Source organism: Amphibalanus amphitrite, unplaced genomic scaffold (genome assembly GCF_019059575.1).
Source record: "Amphibalanus amphitrite isolate SeventyFive unplaced genomic scaffold, NRLGWU_Aamphi_draft 001948F_arrow, whole genome shotgun sequence".
NCBI lineage: Eukaryota > Metazoa > Arthropoda > Thecostraca > Balanomorpha > Balanidae > Amphibalanus > Amphibalanus amphitrite.
Genome location: NW_024883441.1, coordinates 50665 through 74518, shown reverse-complemented (window position 1 = coordinate 74518; position 23854 = coordinate 50665). Strand labels below are relative to the sequence as shown.

At 44.7% G+C, this 23854-nt stretch overlaps 1 protein-coding gene across 1 annotated transcript in view; it reads right to left on the bottom strand.

Annotated features, from left to right (window-relative positions):
* Nucleotides 1–5724: 5724 nt before the first annotated feature.
* LOC122375890 (ragulator complex protein LAMTOR2-like) overlaps nucleotides 5725–23854 on the bottom strand; it is a 53280-nt gene continuing 35150 nt past the window's right edge. Inside the window, exon 2 of the mRNA XM_043355463.1 lies at nucleotides 5725–7563. Coding sequence (XP_043211398.1) covers nucleotides 7414–7563 — 150 coding nt within the window. The 3' untranslated portion in view covers nucleotides 5725–7413. The remainder of the gene's footprint in view (nucleotides 7564–23854) is intronic.

Here is a 23854-nt window from a genome sequence, read left to right as displayed (position 1 = left end):
CCATAGAGATCTTATTAATTATTGACGACGTGGGAAACCGAAGATGGACGGCGCCGCCACCGTCAGTCCAGTCTGATGGTGTGGCACGAGCCACCGCCACGGCAGCGGCGTCCGCCACGGCACGCGGGCAGCGCTCCGAGTGGTCGGCCGTACAGCGCGGCCCGGCTGAGGGGGACACGGCTCCCACATGCTGCGTCCAGACACTGCTGGAATACGGGCCGCCAAACAGGGGTGCTATGTGCGCCACTAGTTTCCATCACTGACGACTGATGACGTATGATGACTGGGATGTCGAATGCATGTAAGACGCGTGAGTCACTCCAACATCACAGACATTTGACCGAGCTGCGAACCGCTGAACGACTGCGCCATAACCGCAGGTCGTTTGAAATAGACAAACACTATTCGTTATAATTGTGTTTTTCTATTGAAAAACAACCGGAGAAGTTCTGGGTTGGGACTTGGGAGGGGGGGGGGGGGGGGTTAAGCATAGTTGGGGCATTCCACGTCAAATCGGACAAAAATCGGCTGATTTGCACTTTACCATCAGCGATTTCATTATAGATTTGTCAGCGCATTGCTGTTTGGCTACGGACATTGCATTGATGTTTTTTGCACATTCTGACCACAGGTCTTCTGAATATACAGGGTGTCTCAAAAGTTCGTTGACACATTTCCCATGCCAATAAAGCATTTAAGAACCGGCCAAAAGTCTAACGTTTTGGTGTCTGTGTGTACACTAGACAAATATGCATGCTTTGACAACTGATTCGGAAGGTTGGAAACCAAACCTTTTGCTGTATCTCCAAAAACATTTACCCATACCGATTTTCGTCGCTCCGTCAGCTGCCGGAGGCTGATATAAGGTTACCAGCTTTCAAGCTCTTGTAGGGGAATCCCCTGCAGTTAATGCGTCGCATTTAGGTTTGACGAGCTCCCCGGCAACATCCGCTTCTCTCTGAAAGCCGACAGCTCATGGCACCGGCCCATACCTCCCGGGCCATGGCCCATACCTCCCGGTGTATTTTGATGGATCGAAAGAGCACATTATTTATTGAAAGTTATCTCGAGACAAAAGAGTTGATCCCAGATGCTCAATATCAGGCACACTTTGCAGGCGAAAGGCAATTTCACGTGCACAGAGTGAAAAACCGGGTCTAGCCACTGCCCACTGCACTGTGATGCAAATGGGGTTCACGGGTGGCCATAAATACCCAAAAGTCAAGTTTACCAAATCGAGTTAATTGCGATATGGCCGAGTAGACAAAGGTTTGGGGCATCTGAAATCACATGGTTTTTATGTTTTTGTCAAAACCGGCCTCGTGTATAATCGTCAGAAGTGACATTTTCTAGGTCGTAAAATGACGGTCAGACACTCGCAAGTTCAAACGCCGCTGGTTTGCGTTCATTTCGTACAAATTGAAAAAATTATGCATGAGAATGATCCCCAAAGCCTTCTGCTTCTAATGCCGGGTCACAAAAAGCCGTATCTCATTCGCTTTGGCGGTAATCTGACTATTTATCATCATGTTGCAATCGCAGTTTTTTACTAAGAAAAAAATGCTTTCGTTTCACCTACAGCACTTAACACAGTGTGTGCCCGTTAGTCCACCATACCATAGCCTTCCCTAATCATTTCTGAGTCACATCGTGAAAGAATTAAGGTGCTAGCACAGGGCTGACCGGCGCTACAGAGGTTTTTGTCTGGGCGGTCGGGTGCCGCAGTGGGCGCGCAGTGGGCGGGTGGGTGCCGCCGCGCGGCGTCGCGCGCGTCCGGGCGGCGCGGCGCGGCGGCGCGGCCGCCCGGGCCGCCCGCTGCGCCGCGGCACCCGACTGCGCCGGACGAAAACTGCTGTAGCGCCGGTCAGCCCTGTGCTAGCGCCTTAATTCTTTCACTATGCGACTCAGAAATGATTAGGGAATGCTATGATATGGTGCACTAGCGGGCACACACTGTGTGAAGTGCTGTAGGTGAATTGAAAGCAAATATTTTTGGTAAAAGACTGCGGTTGCAACATGATTACAAATAGTTAGCTCACCGCCAAACCAAAATAGATACGGCTTTTTATGACGTGGCATTAGAAGCAGCAGGTTTCGGGGATCATTTTCATGTATAATTTTTGCAGTTTGTATGACATGAACGCACGCTAGCGGCATTTGAATTTCAAGTACCTGACAGTCATTTTACGACATCGAAAATGTCTCGACTTCTGACAATCATATACACGAGGCCGGTTTTGTCAAAAACATTAAAATCATACTTTTTCAGACACCCCAAACATTTGCCTGACTCACCATATTACGATTTATTCGATTAAAGGTAGTGTGCCACCTTTGAAAGATTTCCCATTTTATTTTTCCTAGGATAAGAAGCTTCTGTTTTTACCTAATATCGCAAAAAAAAAATAAAAAATGGGCCTGGAATAGTGCCTTTTTCGCCTAAAAGTTTATCGGTTTTTAGATATGTATAACAACTGTAGTGGGCTCACCTGCAAACAGGCGTCGGCAACAATCGCGAATGCGGCGCACTTGTGACAATAAGCAAAGGTCATTATAGTGTTACGACCATACGACGTACGGGAATGAGTTATCAGCTGTCTAATCGTAGACAACACAATGTCGAGCCTTAAACTGTAAGCCCGTATTGGTATTGTTTCTTTTATTTGGCTGTCGAACATTATTTATGGTTTGAAATATGATTTTATGTAAAATAATTGATATGAAAAAGCCGTCTCATAAGTTATGACCCCATTTCACCACACGCAAGTGGCAGAAATGACAATGATCAGCTAACACATTTTTCTTGGCCGAAGTCAGAGCGCGCGGCCCGACGCACCACCACCGCACCACAAAGTATGAGCAGAAGCCGCGCCCAAAGCCAGGGCCCCGGTAACGTGAGGTAGCCGAGTCGGGGCAGCGTGCGCTGACCCAAGCCGGGGCCGCAGCTTTGGGCGCGGTCTACCGCATCCCCGCGGGCAGCCCCGGGCTATCACATGACACCGGGAGGACGCGCGGCTCCGGCTTGGGTCAGCGCACGCTGCCCTGACTCGGCTACCTCACGTTACCGGGGCCCTGGCTTTGGGCGTGGTCTACCGCACCACCTAACAGGCGTGTTCGAAACCGCAGGAGCTGATGATGAACGGGTTTATCGAAACTTGATTGGATGAGCATATCGGTAATAGCGATTTCAGTGTGTGTATTTATTGTTCATAGTGGTGTGAAATGTGGTTGGGGTACGACCGACAACCCGTCGGGGCGAATTTCGCACTGGGGTACTCAAAATTTGAAGAATTTAAGACGTTTCCATGAGTTTTGAAGGTATGGATAACTTCTAAAAATCCGGTTCTCCTTATCTGGGCCATTAACTCCATACGGTCCAGGAAAGCTGGCACACTACCTTTAAGTGAACTTGAATATTGGGCCTGTTTCGTATTTATGGCCACTCGTGAACCCCATTTGCATCGCTGTGCACTGGAAGAAAATTGCCTTTTTACAAAACCGGCCCATACCTCCCGGGTTTCCCCTACACCTGTTTTTACATCTTTTCCGCCCATGTTGTGAAAAGTTCAGACCCGGGTCGTTTAAGGTCAGGTCACCAGGTCACGTCAAAAGACCTTACCTCAGGAAAAGTTAAAAGGCTGGCTGTAGATACACTGACAGAACGGTCGCTTTGAAACTTTCAGCGAGTGATAAGAGTAACAATAGGTAGGGTGAAGTCGTTTAAGAGTACGCACTTAGTGGATTTTTTGCTCTCATTTGTTAAATATTTGAAAGAAAGAAATCGCAAATATAGAATATCAAAGTTCATTGAATTCGCCATCAACCCATGAGGCAACGATCCTTCATCGTAAATGGAAGTGGTCTAAAACTGACGTTTTCTGAACCGCTGCTGTTGCGTACTCTTACCACATGGGGTGTCGTAAGAGTACGCACACCATGCGGGTGGAGTACGCAAGCATATAAACACACACCTATAGGCAGCTTTTACTGTCCAAATGCCTAACATCAACTTCAGAAGACATTTAATTTAATTCTAGTATCAAAAAAGAAAAACATAAAATAAATTTTGCATATCTATAAATCAAGAAATCATCAAGTAATGTGACTCTAAAAATGTACAATCAAAAGGGAAAATAAATCGTTTTTAGGAGAATTTCGGGTACGCATCTGCCTCACAGTGCTCCATTGATGACATACCTACAAAACAAACGTCATTGAGCGATATATCAATAATTTGATATTTCTGTATATTCGATATAATGTATAATTCTGCGTACTCTTACCCTCATGAACAGTGCGTACTCTTACCCTCCATGCAATTCGCGCACAAAACAACCCCGAAACATTGTGCAAAACTTCACAAACAGAATATTGCACTGCACAGTATTTCCCCAGAAAACCTCTCAAGTTTCCCACAGTAATCACAAAAATGTACCTTATCTCAACTGCCAAGTATCAAAATTATTGTACCATACCATAATAATATCATAACGCTCCAAAATAATATTCATCGCCTTAAACTCAACAGCGTCGCCGCACAACGCCCACGTTCCGTAGGTGACAAACACGCACTGGCGGCTTCATGTCACTTCATGAACTCGACAAACCCGCGTTGCTAGGCAGCCGAAACAGCTGATGCGTACTCTTATCGCCCGCGTCCTCTTACCCGCCCTTACCCTATGTGTAAAATGCATATCTCGGAATTTTGATATCTGTGACCTAAGGTCAGGTCAATTTTTCGACCTCTCCATTGTACCTAAGTCAATGGCAGAAAATTCAAATGCGCCTATTTTGGACGAATGTCGTTTTAAACACTCTCAAACATCGGTTTATAGGTAAACATGACACACTGAATCGCAAAATTGCATCTGTGACTCCCTGTATACCCCTGAGGTCATCCCAGGTCATGAAAGGTCAACAGCAGTTTTTTTTTACTATAACTTTTGATAAAGACGTGCTAGAGTGGTGAAAACACGTCATAAGTGTTCAGCTTCACGATACAGGTCGACTGATATGTAGCACGACCCTTTCCGGTCAGGTCATGACCTTGATTTCAAAATTACCTTTAAGGTCATTTTATAGTTTATTCAATGCGTCTCGACGAAAGGAACACGATACCGATAAAAGCAATGTCGTAGCCCTCTTGATTCAAAAGTTATTCACGAAAAAAAAAACATTTTTTTTTCGTAAAAACTGCGATTTTTTAGATGTTGCCGAGGCTGAACCATTGACTGGGATTTTTTAGCTGTTGCCGAGGCTGAACTATTGACTGGAGGTAAAATCTGAGAACAATACTCAGAAAGGCCTGTGAAAGAGCTATCGCATGCGCTTTCCGCGGGGCTGTAGCTCTATTGGTTCCCGAGTTATGCGTCGGGTGTTTCGAAAATTGTTGAAATAGACAAAATTTGACCTTTGATGACCTCTGGTAACCTGAGCTTTGACCTGACCTAAAAATGACCGAAGTATTCCCGTCATTACTTATGACGCTCTTTCGAATGCCGCTTACTGCGTGTCGCTATATGGCCCAGGAGCCGAATTAGAGGGGGGGGGGTCGTGAAAACGCCCCCGCCCAGCACGACACGGAAAAATTAGACCCCAGCACGGCGCGGGTTAACACTAACCTGAATCAAATGCATTTCAACATTTCAACGTAATTACCTCCTATGCTCTGTTGGCTTCACGGAGCTTCAAAGGTTTCAACGAGAAGTGAACGAACAAAATAACTAGCAGCAATACATTTATTGAGCTCTACATCGACATACGTGAGCCTTAACCCGACATATTCTAGTACCGTCTTGAAGGCTTAATACGTTCACTCATATACTTTTCCAACCCGTCCGCAATGAGGAAACGCCCTTATAGCGAAATAAAAAGGCAATAAACATGACAAAATCATTTTCAAGTAAAAAAAAGCTAAGCGAGTAGACCAGTTTCAAAGTTGACGCGGCACTACTGTAGGGGAAGGTGGGGTAAGACGGACCAGCTAAGGTTTGAGGCCGCATATCTTGCTACACTGCTCTCGTAATTCATATTATTTATAGTCTTCGGAATGCTCAATCCTTCCTCTGTTGATATGTGTAAAGACTAAATTTCAAATTAAAGACATCTAGGTGGTGGATGCTCTTAAAGAGGGACATGTCAAAAACTCAGACAAGAAAAAACGTGGGGTAAGAAGGACCACCCAGCAGTGCCTGCTATCCGTTCATGTGTGTTACACTTCTGCTCTGTACTCTTGTAAGAAAAAGTAACCAGAATGGTAAAATAACAAAATGAGCCTTTATTCTTTACTCATGTGTGATGGAAGTGCAGCTGAAAGCTGGGAACATGTGTGTTGATTGTCGTTTGGCATGAATGCATGCTAACTGAGCACTTTCATGCATGGCTCACATGCAACAAAGACTCCTTCCTGAAAAATTAGCTTACTTAAACTTGTGTCAATGTTTTGCAAAAAAAACTTTCCATATGCAGGGTACAATGGACCACCACAGGGTAAGATGGATCACAGTGGTCCGTCTTGCCCCAAATCTAAATTCTGTCATTATCATGACGTATATGTCAAATAGCCCAACATTGCAAAACCTTGCCTTTCCTAAAGTGTGATTATAACTATGTTTATAACTTTGTTCTTCACAGTAAAGTGCAAAATAGAAACTAATCATGCAAGAAAGGCGCCGTAATTGAATCACCCGTAGACCTCTTATATTAGATCGGTTTGACGAAAAACAACATTTTTCTCAATAACTCAAAAGCTATGCGTCCTAGCAGCATGAGCTCAAGGTGGCCATTGTTACGAAGGAAAACAAACATAGTGAGTGCATAAAGCAGTAGATACCAGCAGCGGTTTAGCCGGGAGGGCTGGTGGTCCGTCTTGCCCCGCTGGGCCGTCTTACCCCACCTTCCCCTATGTCCAGGACGGGACAGGATAGCAGTATCAAGAAACAATAGACACTGGCGGGTATACCTATGTACCTAAAATTTTGAGTTTATCCCATTATATAAGCGGTCCCCGGACCGCGCGATTACACTGGGCCCTGGGTAACAAACACAGCACGCGTTGGCCACGCTCGGTCAGCTGCGGCCCGCCCGGCGCTGCACCTGCCCTGCTGCGGGCCGCCCGGCCGTGACGGCGTGCCCTCCGACCCGCGCCGGGCCGCCGGCTGCAGGGACGCCGCGGCTCCGACCGCCGGGCCGCCGGCTGCAGGGACGCCGCGGCTCCTACCGGCCGGGCCGCCAGCTGCAGGGACGCCGCGGCTCCTACCGCCGGGCCGCCGGCTGCAGGGACGCCGCGGCTCCGACCGGCCGCCGGTGCCATCGTAGAACGGCTCACCACCGCCGGCAGCACTGCGCTCAGCAGCCATCGTTAGCCGGCACGGCGGTAGGGCGAGCTGCAGGCAGCGCCGGCCAGTGTTGGCGTCAGTCGGCGCCGGCCACCTCCGTCAGCGGCCCCGACAGGTAGCCGCCGAGCGCCTCGGCTTTGGCCCGCAGCATGCCCAGCGGCACGGTGCGCGCGCCGAACACGCACAGTAGCAGAGACGTCACCGGACAGACGCACATGCGGCCCTCCTGCCGGGACAGCGGACAGCGGGACATTGTCAGCGGTACAGCGGGACTGCGGAACAGCGGGACTGCAGAACAGCGACAGCGGGACAGTGACAGCGGTACAGCGGGACTGCGGGACAGTGACAGCGGGACTGTGTCAGCGGTACAGCGACAACGGGCCATTGCCAAAGACCGCGAAAGACCGAGACAGCGATTTTCTACCTGGATAAGTCGACCACAAATCCCATTAAGCACTCGTTATGTTACCTATATACAATCTCCGAAGCGACCTAGCACAAAATCTCACAATTTTCTCAGAGCGGCATGCGACATAAAAGCGAAAACAGCAACGGAAGGGTGAATATTAGAGACATGGACCTTTCCAATACAGTAGAATCCGCTTAATAAATCCGCCTTGGTGACACGACATTTTGGATTTATTGACCCGCGCCGGGCCGGTGCTTCGAGACTTCCGTGCCGGGCCGGGGGTCTGTATCTGAACCCCTCCCCCTTCTAACTCGGCTCCTGGGCCACATAGCGACACGCGGTAAGCGGTAATCGAAAGACCGTCCAAAATAAGACCAAAACACTCGGACATTTTTTGGGTCAGGTCAAATGTCAGGTCACCAGAGGTCACCAAAGGTAAAATGTTGGCTATTTCGACATTTTGGAAACTGGGGCATTCCACGATAGATCGTAAGTACCAGACCCGTCACCCTCATCTCTCAGATTTTAATGAAAATCGGTTCTAGGGGTAATCATAGGCCCCAAACACGCCTGGCAAAATATCAGACTTCTCAGATCAAAACTTTTTTAGTTATATTGCATTACATTTTGTTAACTTCGGTTTGTAACGGTGAGTTTGATGGCCTATAACTCAAGAACGGGTTAAGCAACCAACAAACGGTAAACAACACTTAGCTTGCGATGAATCAAAAATTAATATTACTTTTAAAAATTCCAAAGACAAATTTTCATTGTTGAACAAAAACCTTAATCTTTTTTCATTTGCCTCTAATGACTTTTGGTACCAAAATTTTCACATTTTTATTTATTCAATATAAACTTCATGCCATTACAAATCGACATGCAAAAAATTAGAAAGGTGTTCTTTTTATAAGTTCCACATTTTCCCCAAACAAAATGGGTTTCGGAGGGGTTGATACGACCCCAGCACGCCGTTTCGCTTCTAATAGAGCTAGAACCTCGCGGAAAAAACGAGCGTGTATGCCGTTACAAGTCGCAGCGATTGATACCCAATTTTAAGGTCTCAGGTTAACCGGTAGCGTCTGAGGTCAGGTCAAGTGACTGAAGTTAAGGGTTCGGTTTTTAGTAAATAACTTCGCAAGTAATGGCCGCAGAGCCGCGATTTTGGCATCATTGTGTTCGCCTAGCTCAGGTGCGTCGAATGGTATACTTTTTGTTAGGGTGAGATCAACCTAAGTAGTTGACCTCGGGTCAAGGTCAGGTCAGAGCCCCTCAGGTCACGAAGCTGGGCAAATGGTATCATATGGCATATCACATTCGATTCGGAAGGTCTTCCCGAGCCCATTGATGGCTTTCCCGACTCACTAGCTCATTTGATCGGGAGTTATTGACGAAAAACTCGTACGACCCTAATAACGTCATAATTGACGTCACGCGAGGTTAACAATGCGAAAGTAAAGCATTGGACTTCGCAAGGAGTGCTTGAAATCACGATAAGATGTACGTGAGATAATTTTAGATCATTCTCGGCGCCAAAATAACAATTTTTTATATTTCCCCATTGACTTATAACAGTGATGTCACGTCACCGACCTGACCTCATGTGACCTTAAAAAAATTCCAGATATGCAAGTTGTGAGACCTCTTGAGGACACCATGTATGCGTCCTGTAACTTTCATCTCAGACAGCTATGGTCATTGGCGTCCAAAACAATGTCAGAACCAAACAGCCTTTTTCACTCTCGCGCTTACGGGAAAGAGGGTTGGATGAGCCCTCTTTTCATTTTTTTTTTCAGATGACTCAGACTTCAATTGAAATTTCAGTAACCCGTGATGTCACTAGGCAGCTTTACCACGCCATTTGTAAGCTCCCCTCCCGAAATCACTATTCGAAACCGTTATCGTGACGTAAAATAAATGCATTTATAGAAAAAAACACATTCCTAATTTTTTGCATACTTCTTAACAATGACCCAAATATTTTTTTAAAAGAAATAATAATTCAAAAAAAATGGTCACAAAGTCCAAAAAATACAAATGAAAGAAAACTCGATATGTTATATGTCAGAAATAACGTATTTTTCGAAATTTCAGAAATACATATTAATCTCTGTTTCATTGCAAGTTCAATGTTATATAACATTTGGCATTTGAATAATCCGTCTCAGAGTTACAGGCCGCCAAACTTAGCGCTGCAAAGCAAGATCCAAAAAAGATGTTAGGGGAGAGTGGTGCAGGAGGCCCCCCCCTTAAGCTCAGTTGCTATTTTTAGACAACTGATAATATTTAAGAGCTAACGTGTGCATGCGCTGTGAGCATGCATCATTTTCCCATACATATTTGCATTCAAAATGAATCTAGGGGGTACACAAACCGTAAACTTTAACATTTTGGAAAAAGTTGCAAAAGGGCCTCTTACACTATGGGTATGGTAAGACGCCCCCCCCCCTCGGGCGTTTAACAAGGCAAGTCGACTTGTAAAAGACGTTTTGCGAACACAGCTGCAAGGCCTTTTATTTCGAAAAGCTAAGCAAATACGGTGTTATCGAAACCAATAACACTTCCAAAGCGCTCGAACAATGCGAAAACTAGCACAACCAAACGCTGATGACCAACGAAAATTGTACCTATTACCTCTAGAAAAAGAAACAGAAAAAAAGAAACAAGAACAAACTCCTTGAAAAAAGAATGCCACGCCTGCCGCAGGTGCAGGCGTTTTAGCATCGGGGGCGTTTTTTATCGGGGGGGCGTTTTATAATCCTCGAAGGGAGGGCCTCTTAAAAAAATGCAGTGTTTTAACGTCACAATATTTATGGTTTATGAGACATTTGCAGCGCACCAGAACATGGTCTATTCTGAAGCTAACATGTGACAATTTCGATGAGATAAGATTGCATTTGATAGTCATTGTTTTTTCAGATATATAAGGGTGATAAAGATGCATATATCTAGCAAGTAAAGGGGCAAAAACAGAAACAGGCTTACCGAAAGTCGCTGCGACGCACCTGATACCTCAGGTTTCGTGAGTTGTTGTTTCAAGAGGGCTTCTGCTTTACAAGAACATTAAAAAGTAAATAACATTATTGGTTTGGTAAAAAAAGCGATGGGGCCTCTTACCGACCCTGGGCGTCTTACACGGATCTCCCCTATACATCATAACTCAAAAAATACTTATCTGATAAGCGTGAAACTGTTAAAGAGGATGATTCAGAGCCCCTGATTACCCCTGAGACCAATTCTCGTCAAATTCCGAGAGATGAGGGTGTCAAATTGGAAAAAAGTGGTACGATCTATCGTGGAATGCCCCAACTGCCAACGGCTAACTCGGGAACCGATGGAGCTACAGCGCCGCGGAAAAGCGCATTCGATAGCTCTTTTAACGCTCTTTCGCCATCACGTCCTCAGATTTGACCTCAGGTCAACAGTTATGCCTCCAGAGGGCAAAAACTCTAAAAATAGCCGTTTTTACGAGAAGCGTTTTTTTCGGCAATAACTGTTGACTCAAAAGAGCCACGACATTACTTTTGCCAGCATCGCGTTCCTCTCGTCGAGACGCTTCGAATGAACTGGAATTTGACCTTGATAGGTCAACTTGAAAATTTAACCTCAGGTCAAGGTCATGACCATTGACCTGACCGTAAAAGGTCATGTTGCATATATGCAACATGCATATATGCAACATATATGTATGATATGAACATATATGCATGATATATCAGTGTGGATCGACTGATAGGGTAGTGAGCCTAAAATGAGTATAGTTTTACATTATCAGTTAAATATATTCAAAACTAGAAAGGGTGTGAATAATGGCTATATGGGACATTGACATTACGTGTTCTGACTACGACGTCCTATGTGGCACAACGGTGTCAGACGAGCGGTTGTTCTGTAATAATTGCATCTTCTGACCAATGTCGGCTATACTCATTTTTTGCTCCTTCGCAAAAAATGAGTACAGTTGTTTCAACGCTCTATTGTGCCTAATCTGCTGGATTTGCGAAGATGAAATTCGCCTGGAACGTGGATATGAAATCGGTGTTGCTAACAATATAAGCATTGAAATGTAAAAAAAAATCAAGAAATTGTATTACCGGTCGTTTCAATTTATTAAGACACATAGATGACTTGAGCAGACAACAACAAACACAACCGACAATGGCCACAACACCAACCACGGTCACAGTGGCGTGGCGAATGGGCACCGCCACATTTCCAAAAGCCTGCGTGAGCTTTACCCCCTCTACTTCGATCGAGTCGTCAGTTTGGTCACTTTTCGCTTCGCGGATGGCTTCTCGATCTTGTGCGACGAAGACCGCTTCTTTCCCTTCTCTTCGCGTTTCTTGGAGAGTTTCCTGTCCTGCTGTGACGACGGAGACTTCTTCCCTTTCTCTGCGCGCTGAAGCGAAGCGAATATCGCAGCTTGAGACAGAACAAGGGATAAAAAGAGATCAATTTGATATTTTGAGCGCTTTCCAAAAGCACTATCAAAGAAAATTTCGTGGTAACGATGGCCCGGCTACTGATGAAAACTTTGAAGGGTACCTATCTGGGCTCATGATTAAGCAAATTTCTAGCGAGGACAAATTGAATCTTGCGGAGCCAATAAGCATAGAGGAAATTGAGAAGACTTTAATTAACATGAAAAACGGTACATCACCTGGTAGTGACGGCTTCCCGGTAGAATTTTACAAATTCTTTTGGAAGGAGTTGAAGTGCTTTTTCAAAGCTATGTGCGATGATTGTTGGAAGAAAGGGACACTCCCGCACACTATGAAAGAGGGCATTATTGTACTTATCCCAAAGCCAAATAAACCGCGAGATCAGATTAAATCTTATAGGCCAATCACTTTACTCAATGTATGCTACAAGCTGATCTCAGGATCAATAGCGAATAGGCTCAAAGGAGTTTTGAATAAACTGATCGGAGCACATCAAACAGGCTTTTTGAAGAAAAGGTTCATAGGAGATAACATTAGAATGATCTATGACACCATACAAACGATGAATGATGAGAAACTTAGCGGAATACTCATCAGTTTAGACATTGAGGCAGCTTTTGATTCTGTGAATTGGAGTTTTCTCCGGGAGGTAATGAAAAAACAAGACATTCCCGCTAATATAATACGTTGGTTCAATGCTTTGTACGTTGGATCAACAGCACGAGTGGCTTACAATGGGCATCTTTCTGGCGAAATTAAACTAAGCAGATCGTGTAGACAGGGCGATGCCTTGAGCTGCTATCTATTTCTTTTGGTGATGGAAATTTTGGCGAACAAGATCATTCAGAATCGTGAGATCAAAGGCGTGAAACTAGGTAACAGAGAGCACAAAATATCAATGTACGCCGATGATACTGTGTGTTTATTACACCCTGATGAAAATAGCTTAAGAGCACTGTTTCAAGAGCTTGGTTGGTTTGCCAAGTACTCTGGACTTCGCCCAAACCTAGAGAAGACTAAAGCAATGTGGATTGGCGAAGTGTTCAGAAATAAGGAATACCTAGAAAGGAAAGTTTCATTAGATTGGTGTCAATCAGTTAAAATTCTAGGAGTAACATTCGAAAATGATCTCTGCAAGGTTATAAAGGCATATGATGACAAAATCAATGACGTCGCAAGAGAAATAGGAAGATGGAAATACCGCAATATTTCGTTACAAGGTAGGGTTACAATTATAAAAACTCTCCTGCTTTCAAAAGTCAGTTATCTGTTTCTGTCAATTCCCAGACCTACAACAGCTGTGCTGAAGAGTCTTAAGAAAATGCTATTTGGCTTTCTGTGGAATGGAAAGAATGATAAGATAAACCGGTTAACAACGGTCAAAAGTACTTTGAAGGGGGGTGTTGGCATGGTTGACCTGGACTCTTATATATCGGCATTACAGATTAGCTGGATTAAGAGAGCAATAATAAATCCCAATGTTTGGGGCGAAATTGTAGAAAAAGAAATGCGAAAAATAGGATTTACCTGGGGTATAGGAGCAGAAGCGATTAGGAAGAAAACAAATGGACTTCGAAATCAGTTCTGGAAAGAAGTAATGCTGGCTCTAGCAGATCTCCGAGATAGTTACCGAATGGAAGATGATGACATTACTCGAAGTAATATCTTCTTTTCCGACTTCACAAAGTTTAAGTGCACTTGGGTTAGGAGATGGTACGAAAGTGGCATAAGGACTTTAAATGATCTTTTGAAGTCTAACAGCATGTTGATGACTTTTGATGAGTTTAACCAGACTTATCGTGTAGGGGCAAATTTTCTTGATTTTTCTGCTTTAATTAGTAGTCTTCCCAATCATTGGGTCACATCACAGGACAGGCACAAGGTGGAACAGCCAATTGTTGATCCGGTCATTGGCTTTATTTTAAGCCCAGAAACTCGAGTCATTAATGCGTACAATGTCCTAGTAAGAAAGAAAACTGAATGCCAAAACAACAAATGGGAGGCGAAATGGGAAAGCGAGTTCCCTGCCTTAAATTGGAGTGAAATTTATTTAACATTAAAAGAAACCCCAATGCAGTACAGAAGTACGAAATATAAAATAATTACTCGTATACTAGCGACAAACAGCTTGTTAAAAATGATGAACATCAGGAACTCAGATGAATGTGAATATTGTGGGCAACTAGATGACATTCAACACAGAGTCTGGTTCTGTCCGAGAGCCAAAGGCCTATGGACTGAGTTGAAAGCGTGGTTTAGAGGCAAGCAACTTGGTTTTCTAGCTGAAAAAATCGCATTACAAAAGGTAATTTTGGGAATAACGGATGATGCATTGGCAAATCACTGTGTAAGTGCTGCAGTGCACATCATTTGTTCAAAAAGAGTACCATCAATTTCGGCTTTAATTGCAATCCTGAAAGCAGACAAGGACAGTGAGAAGTATAATGCCAAAATTAATAATAAGAACAATGAGCACGATAGAAAGTGGGCCCCTCTCGGACTGTCGTTCCGTAACACTGTGGAGATGGAGCACCGCCACCAGTAGCAGCTCCGAACGTGGATTGTTATGTATTTGTGTACGTCGCTGTATGTGTATGGTTATGGTGTACGTACGTCAGCCTCCGTGTGAGCACAATGTGCTCCCGGACCATCCGCAGCTGACTGATCGGCATTGGTGATGGACTGTGCATTGTGCTGCCCCCGCCCCTAACCCATCCGGGCTAACCCGTGACCGGCCCTGCACAGCGGCCCTAGCACGCTGCATGCAGGGTCGGTCCGCCGGCCGCTCGGCCGGGGCGCCGGACTGCGCGATGGCGTCCCGCTCGGGCGGTCGGCGTGATAGGGGCGCTGCCCCTGCGAGTGTTTGCCTATGCGTTTTTATATCCATACGCCATTATTAAGCAGGGCAGCGCGGGCGGGGGCGGGCGGCCCGTCTGGAGCGCCGGGGGGGGGGGCGGTATCCTACACCTCTCCCCGGCCAGGGAGGTGTCTCTTATTAGCTCTCCCTGGGGCTGGGGCGGCAATGGCCTGAAAGTGTCGTCCCGGCCCGCCCAGACGGGCGGGTATTCTCATTATACGTCATTTTTTTTTTAATAGTGTTGCTGATGCTTTCTCAGTGTGTGAACATTCTGTGAATAAAACTAAAAAAAAAAAACATTTGGCATTTGAATAATCCGTCTCAGAGTTACAGGCCGCCAAACTTAGCGCTGCAAAGCAAGATCCAAAAAAGATGTTATACATCATAACTCAAAAAATACTTATCTGATAAGCGTGAAACTGTTAAAGAGGATGATTCAGAGCCCCTGATTACCCCTGAGACCAATTCTCGTCAAATTCCGAGAGATGAGGGTGTCAAATTGGAAAAAAGTGGTACGATCTATCGTGGAATGCCCCAACTGCCAACGGCTAACTCGGGAACCGATGGAGCTACAGCGCCGCGGAAAAGCGCATTCGATAGCTCTTTTAACGCTCTTTCGCCATCACGTCCTCAGATTTGACCTCAGGTCAACAGTTATGCCTCCAGAGGGCAAAAACTCTAAAAATAGCCGTTTTTACGAGAAGCGTTTTTTTCGGCAATAACTGTTGACTCAAAAGAGCCACGACATTACTTTTGCCAGCATCGCGTTCCTCTCGTCGAGACGCTTCGAATGAACTGGAATTTGACCTTGATAGGTCAACTTGAAAATTTAACCTCAGGTCAAGGTCATGACCATTGACCTGACCGTAAAAGGTCATGTTGCATATATGCAACATGCATATATGCAACATATATGTATGATATGAACATATATGCATGATATATCAGTGTGGATCGACTGATACCTATATCAGTCGATCCACAACGTCCAGCCGGACACATCTAAGGCGCTTTCATCGCTCTAGCATGTCTCTATCAAACAGGGACGTAGCCAAGTGGGGGGGGGGGGGGGGGGCGGAAGGGGCGCCCGCCCCCTTTGGGGTTTCAGGAGGCCCCCGGATGGAATCAGGGCCTCCGTGGACCTTGGCCAAAATCACGTCGGAGGGGAACGAAATTCACAGGAATCTAAAAAATGACGTCAGAACAATCAGGGCCCTCTGACCAGCCTGACAGCTAGGGTCCTTCTCACCTCCTGTGAATAACCACTAGTGTGTGTGTCTGACCGCTAGGGCCCCTCTGACTCCTCAGTAGAGAGGAGGCCCTCTGTGGGTAGGAGGCCCTCTGTAGAGAGGAGGCCCCTTAGAGAGGAGACCCCCTGTAGAGAGGAGGCCCTCTGCAAAAAGGAGGCCCTCTGTAAAAAGGAGGCCCTCTGTAGAGAGCAAGCCCTCTGTAGAGAGCAGGCCCCCTGTAAAGAGGAAACCGTCTGAAATCAGAAGGCTTTTGAAGAGAGGAGGCCCTTTGTAGAGAGGAAATCCTCTGTACAGTAGAAAGGAGGTCCTCTGTAGGTAAGACGCCCTCTGTAGAGTGGAGGCACTCTGATGAGAGGAGGCCCTTTGCAGAGATGAGGTCCTCTGTATAGAGGAGGTCCTGTGTAGAGACGAGACTCTTTGAAGAGAGGAGGCCCTATATAGATAGGAAGCCCTCTGTAGAGAGGAGGCCCCTATAGAGATTAGAGAGGAGGCCCTCTGTAGAAGAGGCTGCCCTCTGTAGATAAGAGACAATTTGTAGAGAGGAAGCCCTCTGTAGGTAAGAGGCCCTCTGTGGGCAGGAGGCCCCCGGTAGTCAAAGACAGCGTCGTATATTAAATAGAGTGGAGGCCCACTGTAAGCAAATTACCTTCTGGCTTCTGGTCCCTGCTACTCTCTAATGATCGAACTGAGAACTCAGGAAACTGTAAAGAATAGACTCCCAACCGCGTCGCCGACCACTGTAGGAAGGGACAGGCTGAAACAGACTGTTTCCGCGTTCAGGAAATCGCATGCGAGAGCCTATTCAAATACATTGTAATTCTCGCATCAATCGCTTGCGGGAGGTGCGTGCCATTGATGCGAGCGTGCTTCCATGTATTTGAATAGGCTCTCGCATCCGATTTCCTGACTGCGGAAAGAGTCTGTTTCAGGCTTAAGGAGGAGGTCCTCTGTAAACAGAAGGCCCTATGTAGACAAATAAGTTGTATAAATGCGCTCAGACAAATCATGCCGGGTGCCGTCAACGGTTTTGTGGTCAATGGTTTTGCCTGCAGTGGGCAAAAACTGCCAAAACAGCCGATATTTTCGGAAACCACTTTTCGGCAATAACCTTTGTCTAAAAAATTTGCACGAACTTTCTTTTACCAGTATCGTGTTCCTCTCGTCACGACGCGTCGAATGAACTATCGCTTGACCTTGAAAGGTCAACTTGAAAAATTGACCTCCTGACCGATAAGGGCTAAGTTCCATATCAGTCGATCCGTATCGTCGAGTCAAACACAACTAAGGTGTTTTCATCGCTCTAGCATGCCTATATCAAAAGTTATTCGCGAAAAACAGTCAGATACCATTGGTGACCTGATATAACCTCAGGCATATACAGGGTGTCTCAAAAGTTCGTTGACACATTTCCCATGCCAATAAATCATACAAGAACCGGCCAAAAATCTAAGGTTTTGGTGTCTGTGTATACACTAGACAAATATGCATGCTTTGACAACTGATTCGGAAGGTTGGAAACCAAACCCTTTGCTGTATCTCCAAAAATATTTATCTATTTTCGTCGCTCCGTCAGCTGCCGGAGGCTGATAAAAGGTTATCAGCTTTCAAGCTCTTGTAGGGGAATCCCTTGCAGTTTCTGCGTCGGATTTAGGTTTGACGAGCTCTCCAGCAACATCCTCTTCTCCCTGAAAGCCGACAGTTTGCATCGACACCATCCGTGAGTATTTTGTAGGTCTTCTCTGGCGCTAACTCCTTCATGAATGACCGGCGCCGACCTCCCAAGCACCATTTTCCTTTTCAAAACAACCCCATTCCTGAACAAATGGGAAGTGCCAGGGGCAACTTTTTCGCAGCATATCGTAGCAGAATGTGTCGGCCATCTATTTCTTAGACACATTTTGCAAATTTTGCAAAACCCAAACGCTCGTCATTCCCCACCAAGAACTTCGCTGGTTTCCGGAGTGTTCTCAGGAGAGGTTCTGCTTTGTAAACGGCCAAGACCTGTCCATCGTGCGGTTTTGTCCGGATTTTGTGTGTAAAAGAAAGCTATTTGCTCCAGATCTGCCTCTTGAAACTTGGTAAGATAAAACTTAACATAAATTGACACTTTTGGAGGGTCACTTGTCCTCGGCATTGACGATTTTCGTGTTATTTTCCCCCAAAATTTAGCGTTATAGATATTACGAGTATAAACAATTTTAAATGATATTTTGTCTTTATTTTATTATGACCTGCAATTTTTGAAACTGGGTAACCTCTGTCTATGAGCTTCTAGTCAGTTTTCAATAGTTAGGACTGCATTTTCAGCTGCTTTCCGGAGCACGAGTCTGCTGCCGTACAAGGGTCGTTCAAAACGCTGTTAGTGTCGCATGGTTTCGTCCTTCAAAAAATTTAGCCACCGTCTTTATTAGATGATCATCATGTTGTACTCATCCTAACCGACACTTTGCCATGTGTCATTTCCGACCTAACCATTCCCATTACTCCTGAAGCAGAGAGTTTCTCAGCCGACCCGATTTTGCGACCTCCATTTTCATGCCTGACCCATGGTCAGAAGTAGAGTTGCAAAGTTTTCCCAATGGGCTGCTACCGGCCCCACAAAAATTTTCTGGGATACCGGCATGCTACCACGCCCCAAGCAAAAAAAACCGCCAAATTACCGGCATACCAAAAAACCTGCATTCTTGATTCTGGCTTACCCCTACATGAGATGCCACATTTTGGCAATTTCAGTAACCGCCCCACCCAGCAGCCACCCATTGTCCAACCAAAACTACCAGCAGCCTGATGTTGGCTGAGTTGGCCCCACAAATACCACAATTTTGAAACTCAATTCCAGTCTACAGCTGTTAAAATATCACCTGTAATCAAAAAGGTATTGCCTACAAAAAGCATTAACACATTCATCAAAAAAGCAAGGACAAAAAGAACTTGAATTACTGAAATGTGTTTCTGAATGTGATTGTTTCTGAATCTGTTTTTTTCTGTTTCTGAATGTGAGATTCTGAATGTGAGATTCTGAATGTGACACAGTGAGCACAATCACATTTACCACAAGCGTTCTTATTTTCCACATTCTCCTAAAATGTTGCAGGTGAACTATAGCCAACCAAATAATGAACTATAGATAGTCACAAATCACAATATAAAAAACTACAGATTCGGCCACGTTCCTAACTGAGGAAGCGAGATCAACATCAGCTTTTTCCTATCCGCCAAGGCCATCCTATCCGCCATGGCTTGCTGGCTCGTGAGTAAGATGTAAAAATATGTGTTAAAAACTCACTTGTCCTGAGAAGTCACCAAATAATATGTATAAAAACGATATAATATCCCCCCCATCTCAAACACGGGAACAAACACAAAGTATATATGGCCTTGCACAAAGTTGTAAAGGATTTCGAAACAGATGCGCCATAACACAGTTTTTAACCAGCTGATTAAAACACTGCAAAAAAAGGTTTTAGGACTGCAGACTTCTGCCTCGTGAATGATTTTATTGATTAAAAGCATCCAACACGATATTGAATTCCATTGAAATCAACACTGTGAGTGTTATTCACTACAAGAAAATTGATTTCTCTTGAGTGATTCAACCAAAAGGGCATATGAATAAATATTACGTCATCAGCTTACATCCTTTCTTTAGGAGACAGAGGATCTTAAAAGTCAATCCTTGGTTGCCTTTGCGCCACATTGCGCCACTTCAACTTTGTATTCATTTCGTCTGCATGTTGTGTTTTCTTGTAAAGATAAGACAAAATGCCAGTTTAATTCATTTTCATTTCATTTTGGACCAAAGCTAGGCTCAGGGCTACCTAACACCTGCCTTTTCAGCTGGATTTTCAGTGTCAAGTTCTTTGTAGAGTATCTCAGACCACATCTCAGGACTCAAGGCCAGTTTCCAAACAATGTGTTTTGTGTTGTTTTGATTCTGCCTTTTGCCTAAGGAATGTTGCCATGAACATTTATTTATTTTAGTTATTGTATTATGCCTATTACCTACCATTAGACTTACTAGTTGGTTGTGCTTTTGCAACATGAATGAGTATTCTTTGTCTTCCTTTGATAGACCACAGTAGATTCTTTGACAATTCTAATTAGAGCCAAACCTGTGAAATGCTGAGGTTCATGTTTTACCCCTACCCTAAGCAATGGAACTTCTACCACAAAAATCAAAATGTATTTTGCAGTGGCTAAGGTTGCTGTTATTGCAATTCAATAGCCTCTTAGTGTCCAAAGTTTGAATCATATGCTGATAATTTTTTTTTGTGCTAAATCAAAAATACCGGCATGCTACCGGCAAGACATGCCAGATACCACGAAAAAACCTGCGGTAGTGAAAAATTACCGGCATGCCGGTAGTGCGGTAGGGAAATTTTGCAACTCTAGTCAGAAGTGAACCCTTTTTGTGAGCTCATGAAGGGTCGAATACGCTTAAAAACAATGAAACTGCTAAAGGAAGGTTGTTACCAATGCCCATGCAAAAGTTCGACTGTTAATTTCTTGTTGATTCAGAATTATTGACAAAAAGCATGGCTGGTACCTGTCAACGAACTTTTGAGACACCCTGTATAGTGGTCTATATATAGTGGTCTATGCCTCAGGGTTATAAAAAGGGGTCACGGGTGCCATTCGCGTGCGTGCGTGCGTGCGTGCGTGCGTGCGTGCGTGCGTGTGTGCGTGCGTGCGTGCGTGCGTGTGTGTATGTGTGTGCTAAGAATAAGGTTTTCAGAATCAGCATTGATCAGTAGATATCTTGCATGATGGTAACATAGGAGTCAGATATATGTAGTTTGAAAACCAATTTGTATGGCCTTGTTGGATAGTTCTTGTGTTACTCATGTTATTGAGCCATACTCTAAAAATTGACTGCTCATTTTTTAAGCGTTTGCCTCTTGTTTCTCCAACTGACTTACAGCTCTTGGTAAGACTGGGCACTGGGATCTGTTCCATTCACTCTCCAGAAAAAGGTACCTAAGTGGAGGTCGGATGAGATTGGAGTTCATCCAAATTTTCCAAATGATTTTTTTTCACTTTGCAGACAGACATGGAACAAGAACTGACGTGCCCCATTTGTCATCACAATGAAACGCAGATCAAAGCATTTACCCTTCATTTGCGGCGACATGAACATGATCCTTATTTTCAAGTAAAGTGCCCGACTTGTAAAAAAACATTTACATTACAACAGTGAGATTATATATTCCCGACCGGGGCTGGGAAAATGCGTTTTATTCACCGAGGTTTTTGTGCGGAGGACCGAGTGCCGGTAGGCACGAGGTCCGTAGCAAAAAACCGAGGTGAATAAAACTGCATTTTCACAGCCCAAGGTTGGGAAGAGATTTACCACATGCCGTACCGGCGCAACAGTTAATATCATATTCATTTGATATTTTACACTTTAATCTTAATATTGTGTTAATATCACATTAATACTATGTTCATATTTATAGTCACCGTGATTATTTGTTCGTGTTTTTCATTATTAGGCTGCGTTGAGTATGAAAGATGAAATTCCTACTTCCCCCTTATTTAGGGTTTGAAAAAGCTGAGGATGAAGATGGTGAAGCGCCAGAAGTTAGAATAAAGATATGGAGTCCAGCAAGAGTGAGGAAACCGTGAGGAAGACAAAAAATTGGGTGAAACGCTGAATCAAACGCGTCTTGGATCCCAGCTGGAACAATATCAAATGTTTCATTGTGGCACGTTAAGATGCTTCATGCATTTAAATTGTTCGTTTTTTTGCGTGCATTATGTAGAAATAATGATTATTCCGACCATGTTCTGCAGCAATAAATACATTGGCATTGGAACGATAACCCTGTTTAGTTTAATTACGTTGACAGCAAAAGTAAGTAAACACGCAGTCACTTGCTTTTGCTGTTGCTGTTAGTGAACACACAATCCGTAAATATCTTCTTTGAAATTGGTTCTTCCGCTCAGAATATTCAGTAAAACTTTGTCTGGGAAAATCAAAAAGCCCTAGGGCCGAATCGTTTCCCAAATACCTTCAACATTAGCCGAGGCGGGCCGAAGCCATTTCCCAAATGCACGTGCTAATGTTAAAGGGATATCTCGGCATGTGGTAAACTGGAAAGAACATGTACTGGCGAAAGCGTGTGGGAAAAAAGGTCGGTCAGCTGCCCCAGTTTCGGATAGTATGGCTCCTACGTCTCCACTATCCCCTCAAGGTAATTGTGAAATCCTAGAAGATGAGCCGACTAAAGCTTATGATGCTCGAAGCGAACTGATGGGCCTGGTACTTCGGTTGCGAGCAAGGAACGTTACTGAGCGTAGCTGTCGTGATGTTCTCGAGTTCGTCCATGGCTTCTCAAAAGAAGTTATTCTAGAATGTCAGAAAGCACTGGAGGTTGAAGGGGCATCCAAGGATTCGGAGAAAGGGGGACTCGGATTGCCCTCTCTCAAGGAGCTGACTGATTTGCTTAACAACGACCATCTTGAGCAGACAGCTACACGTAGCTTCGGGATCACTGATCCCGCTAACGTGACTCTGGGAAAGGATGAAACTGGACGAGAACAAACTATGCAGTACTTGCCTCTGACACCCCAACTGAAGCGTCTCTGTGCAGAGACAGGTGTCCCAGCTGCCACTCAACATATGAATGGTATCTTGAATAGTGCTGAGGATGGTTATGCTCACAATAGTAATGATTTAGATCAAGGCCCTAAATACAAGGTTGCACGGACTTATTTCTACTAAACCTACCAGAATATAGTTTCACGGTTGATTATTTAAATAATTATTCAATCAAAATTTCTTTATTATTATCTCGTTATCATTTATAAGCAATTTTATAAATCAATTTTCAATTTGCTTGCCTTTTACTAGCAAAATAACTTTTCTAGTATTGGGTCAACATAGTGGTGTAGCAGTAGGAACCACATCTGGCAAAACCCCAATGCCTACATACAGCAGAAAAGCAGCCACCAGGTGTCGCCACAGTCGCCACTTGGTCGCCACACAGATGTCGCGCGCGTCGCCAATCGCCACACTACCGATTTCCATAAGGACGCATATGTACGGATATGTATAGGAAAGTCGCCCTTAAGGATTACGCTTACATCCTTTGCTTATGAGGTCGGTGGTTGGAAATTGGGAGGGGCTCAGCTATTTTCGACCACGGATATGCCTTTATCACATGATGAGGAACATGCTGATAAGCGTTTTATGCGTCATAACAGCACAAAAGTATTTTTAATCATTTTTCAAAAATAGCCGTTCTGCCGTATCTTTCAGTGCAAGGTGCCGTCGGTCATCCCCGACGTGACGTCACGCAGGGAATTTGCCAGATTTTCCTACTAGACTTCGACACCCCCTGATTTAGATGAAAGACACTTGCTTCTCGCTCTCTAGTGTCTGCTACGATAGTTTCCAGTTGGGAAACCCGCTGGGAAGTTAAGACAAAAGACCAAAAAGTCGGTGTCGTCTACTGTTCTGTTCAGAACCGGAACATGCCGAAGGAAATATTTCTGGTCGCGATATTTCTGGACAAGATGCTGGAAACACATTCCTGGGAGTCGCTGTTGAGACCTGT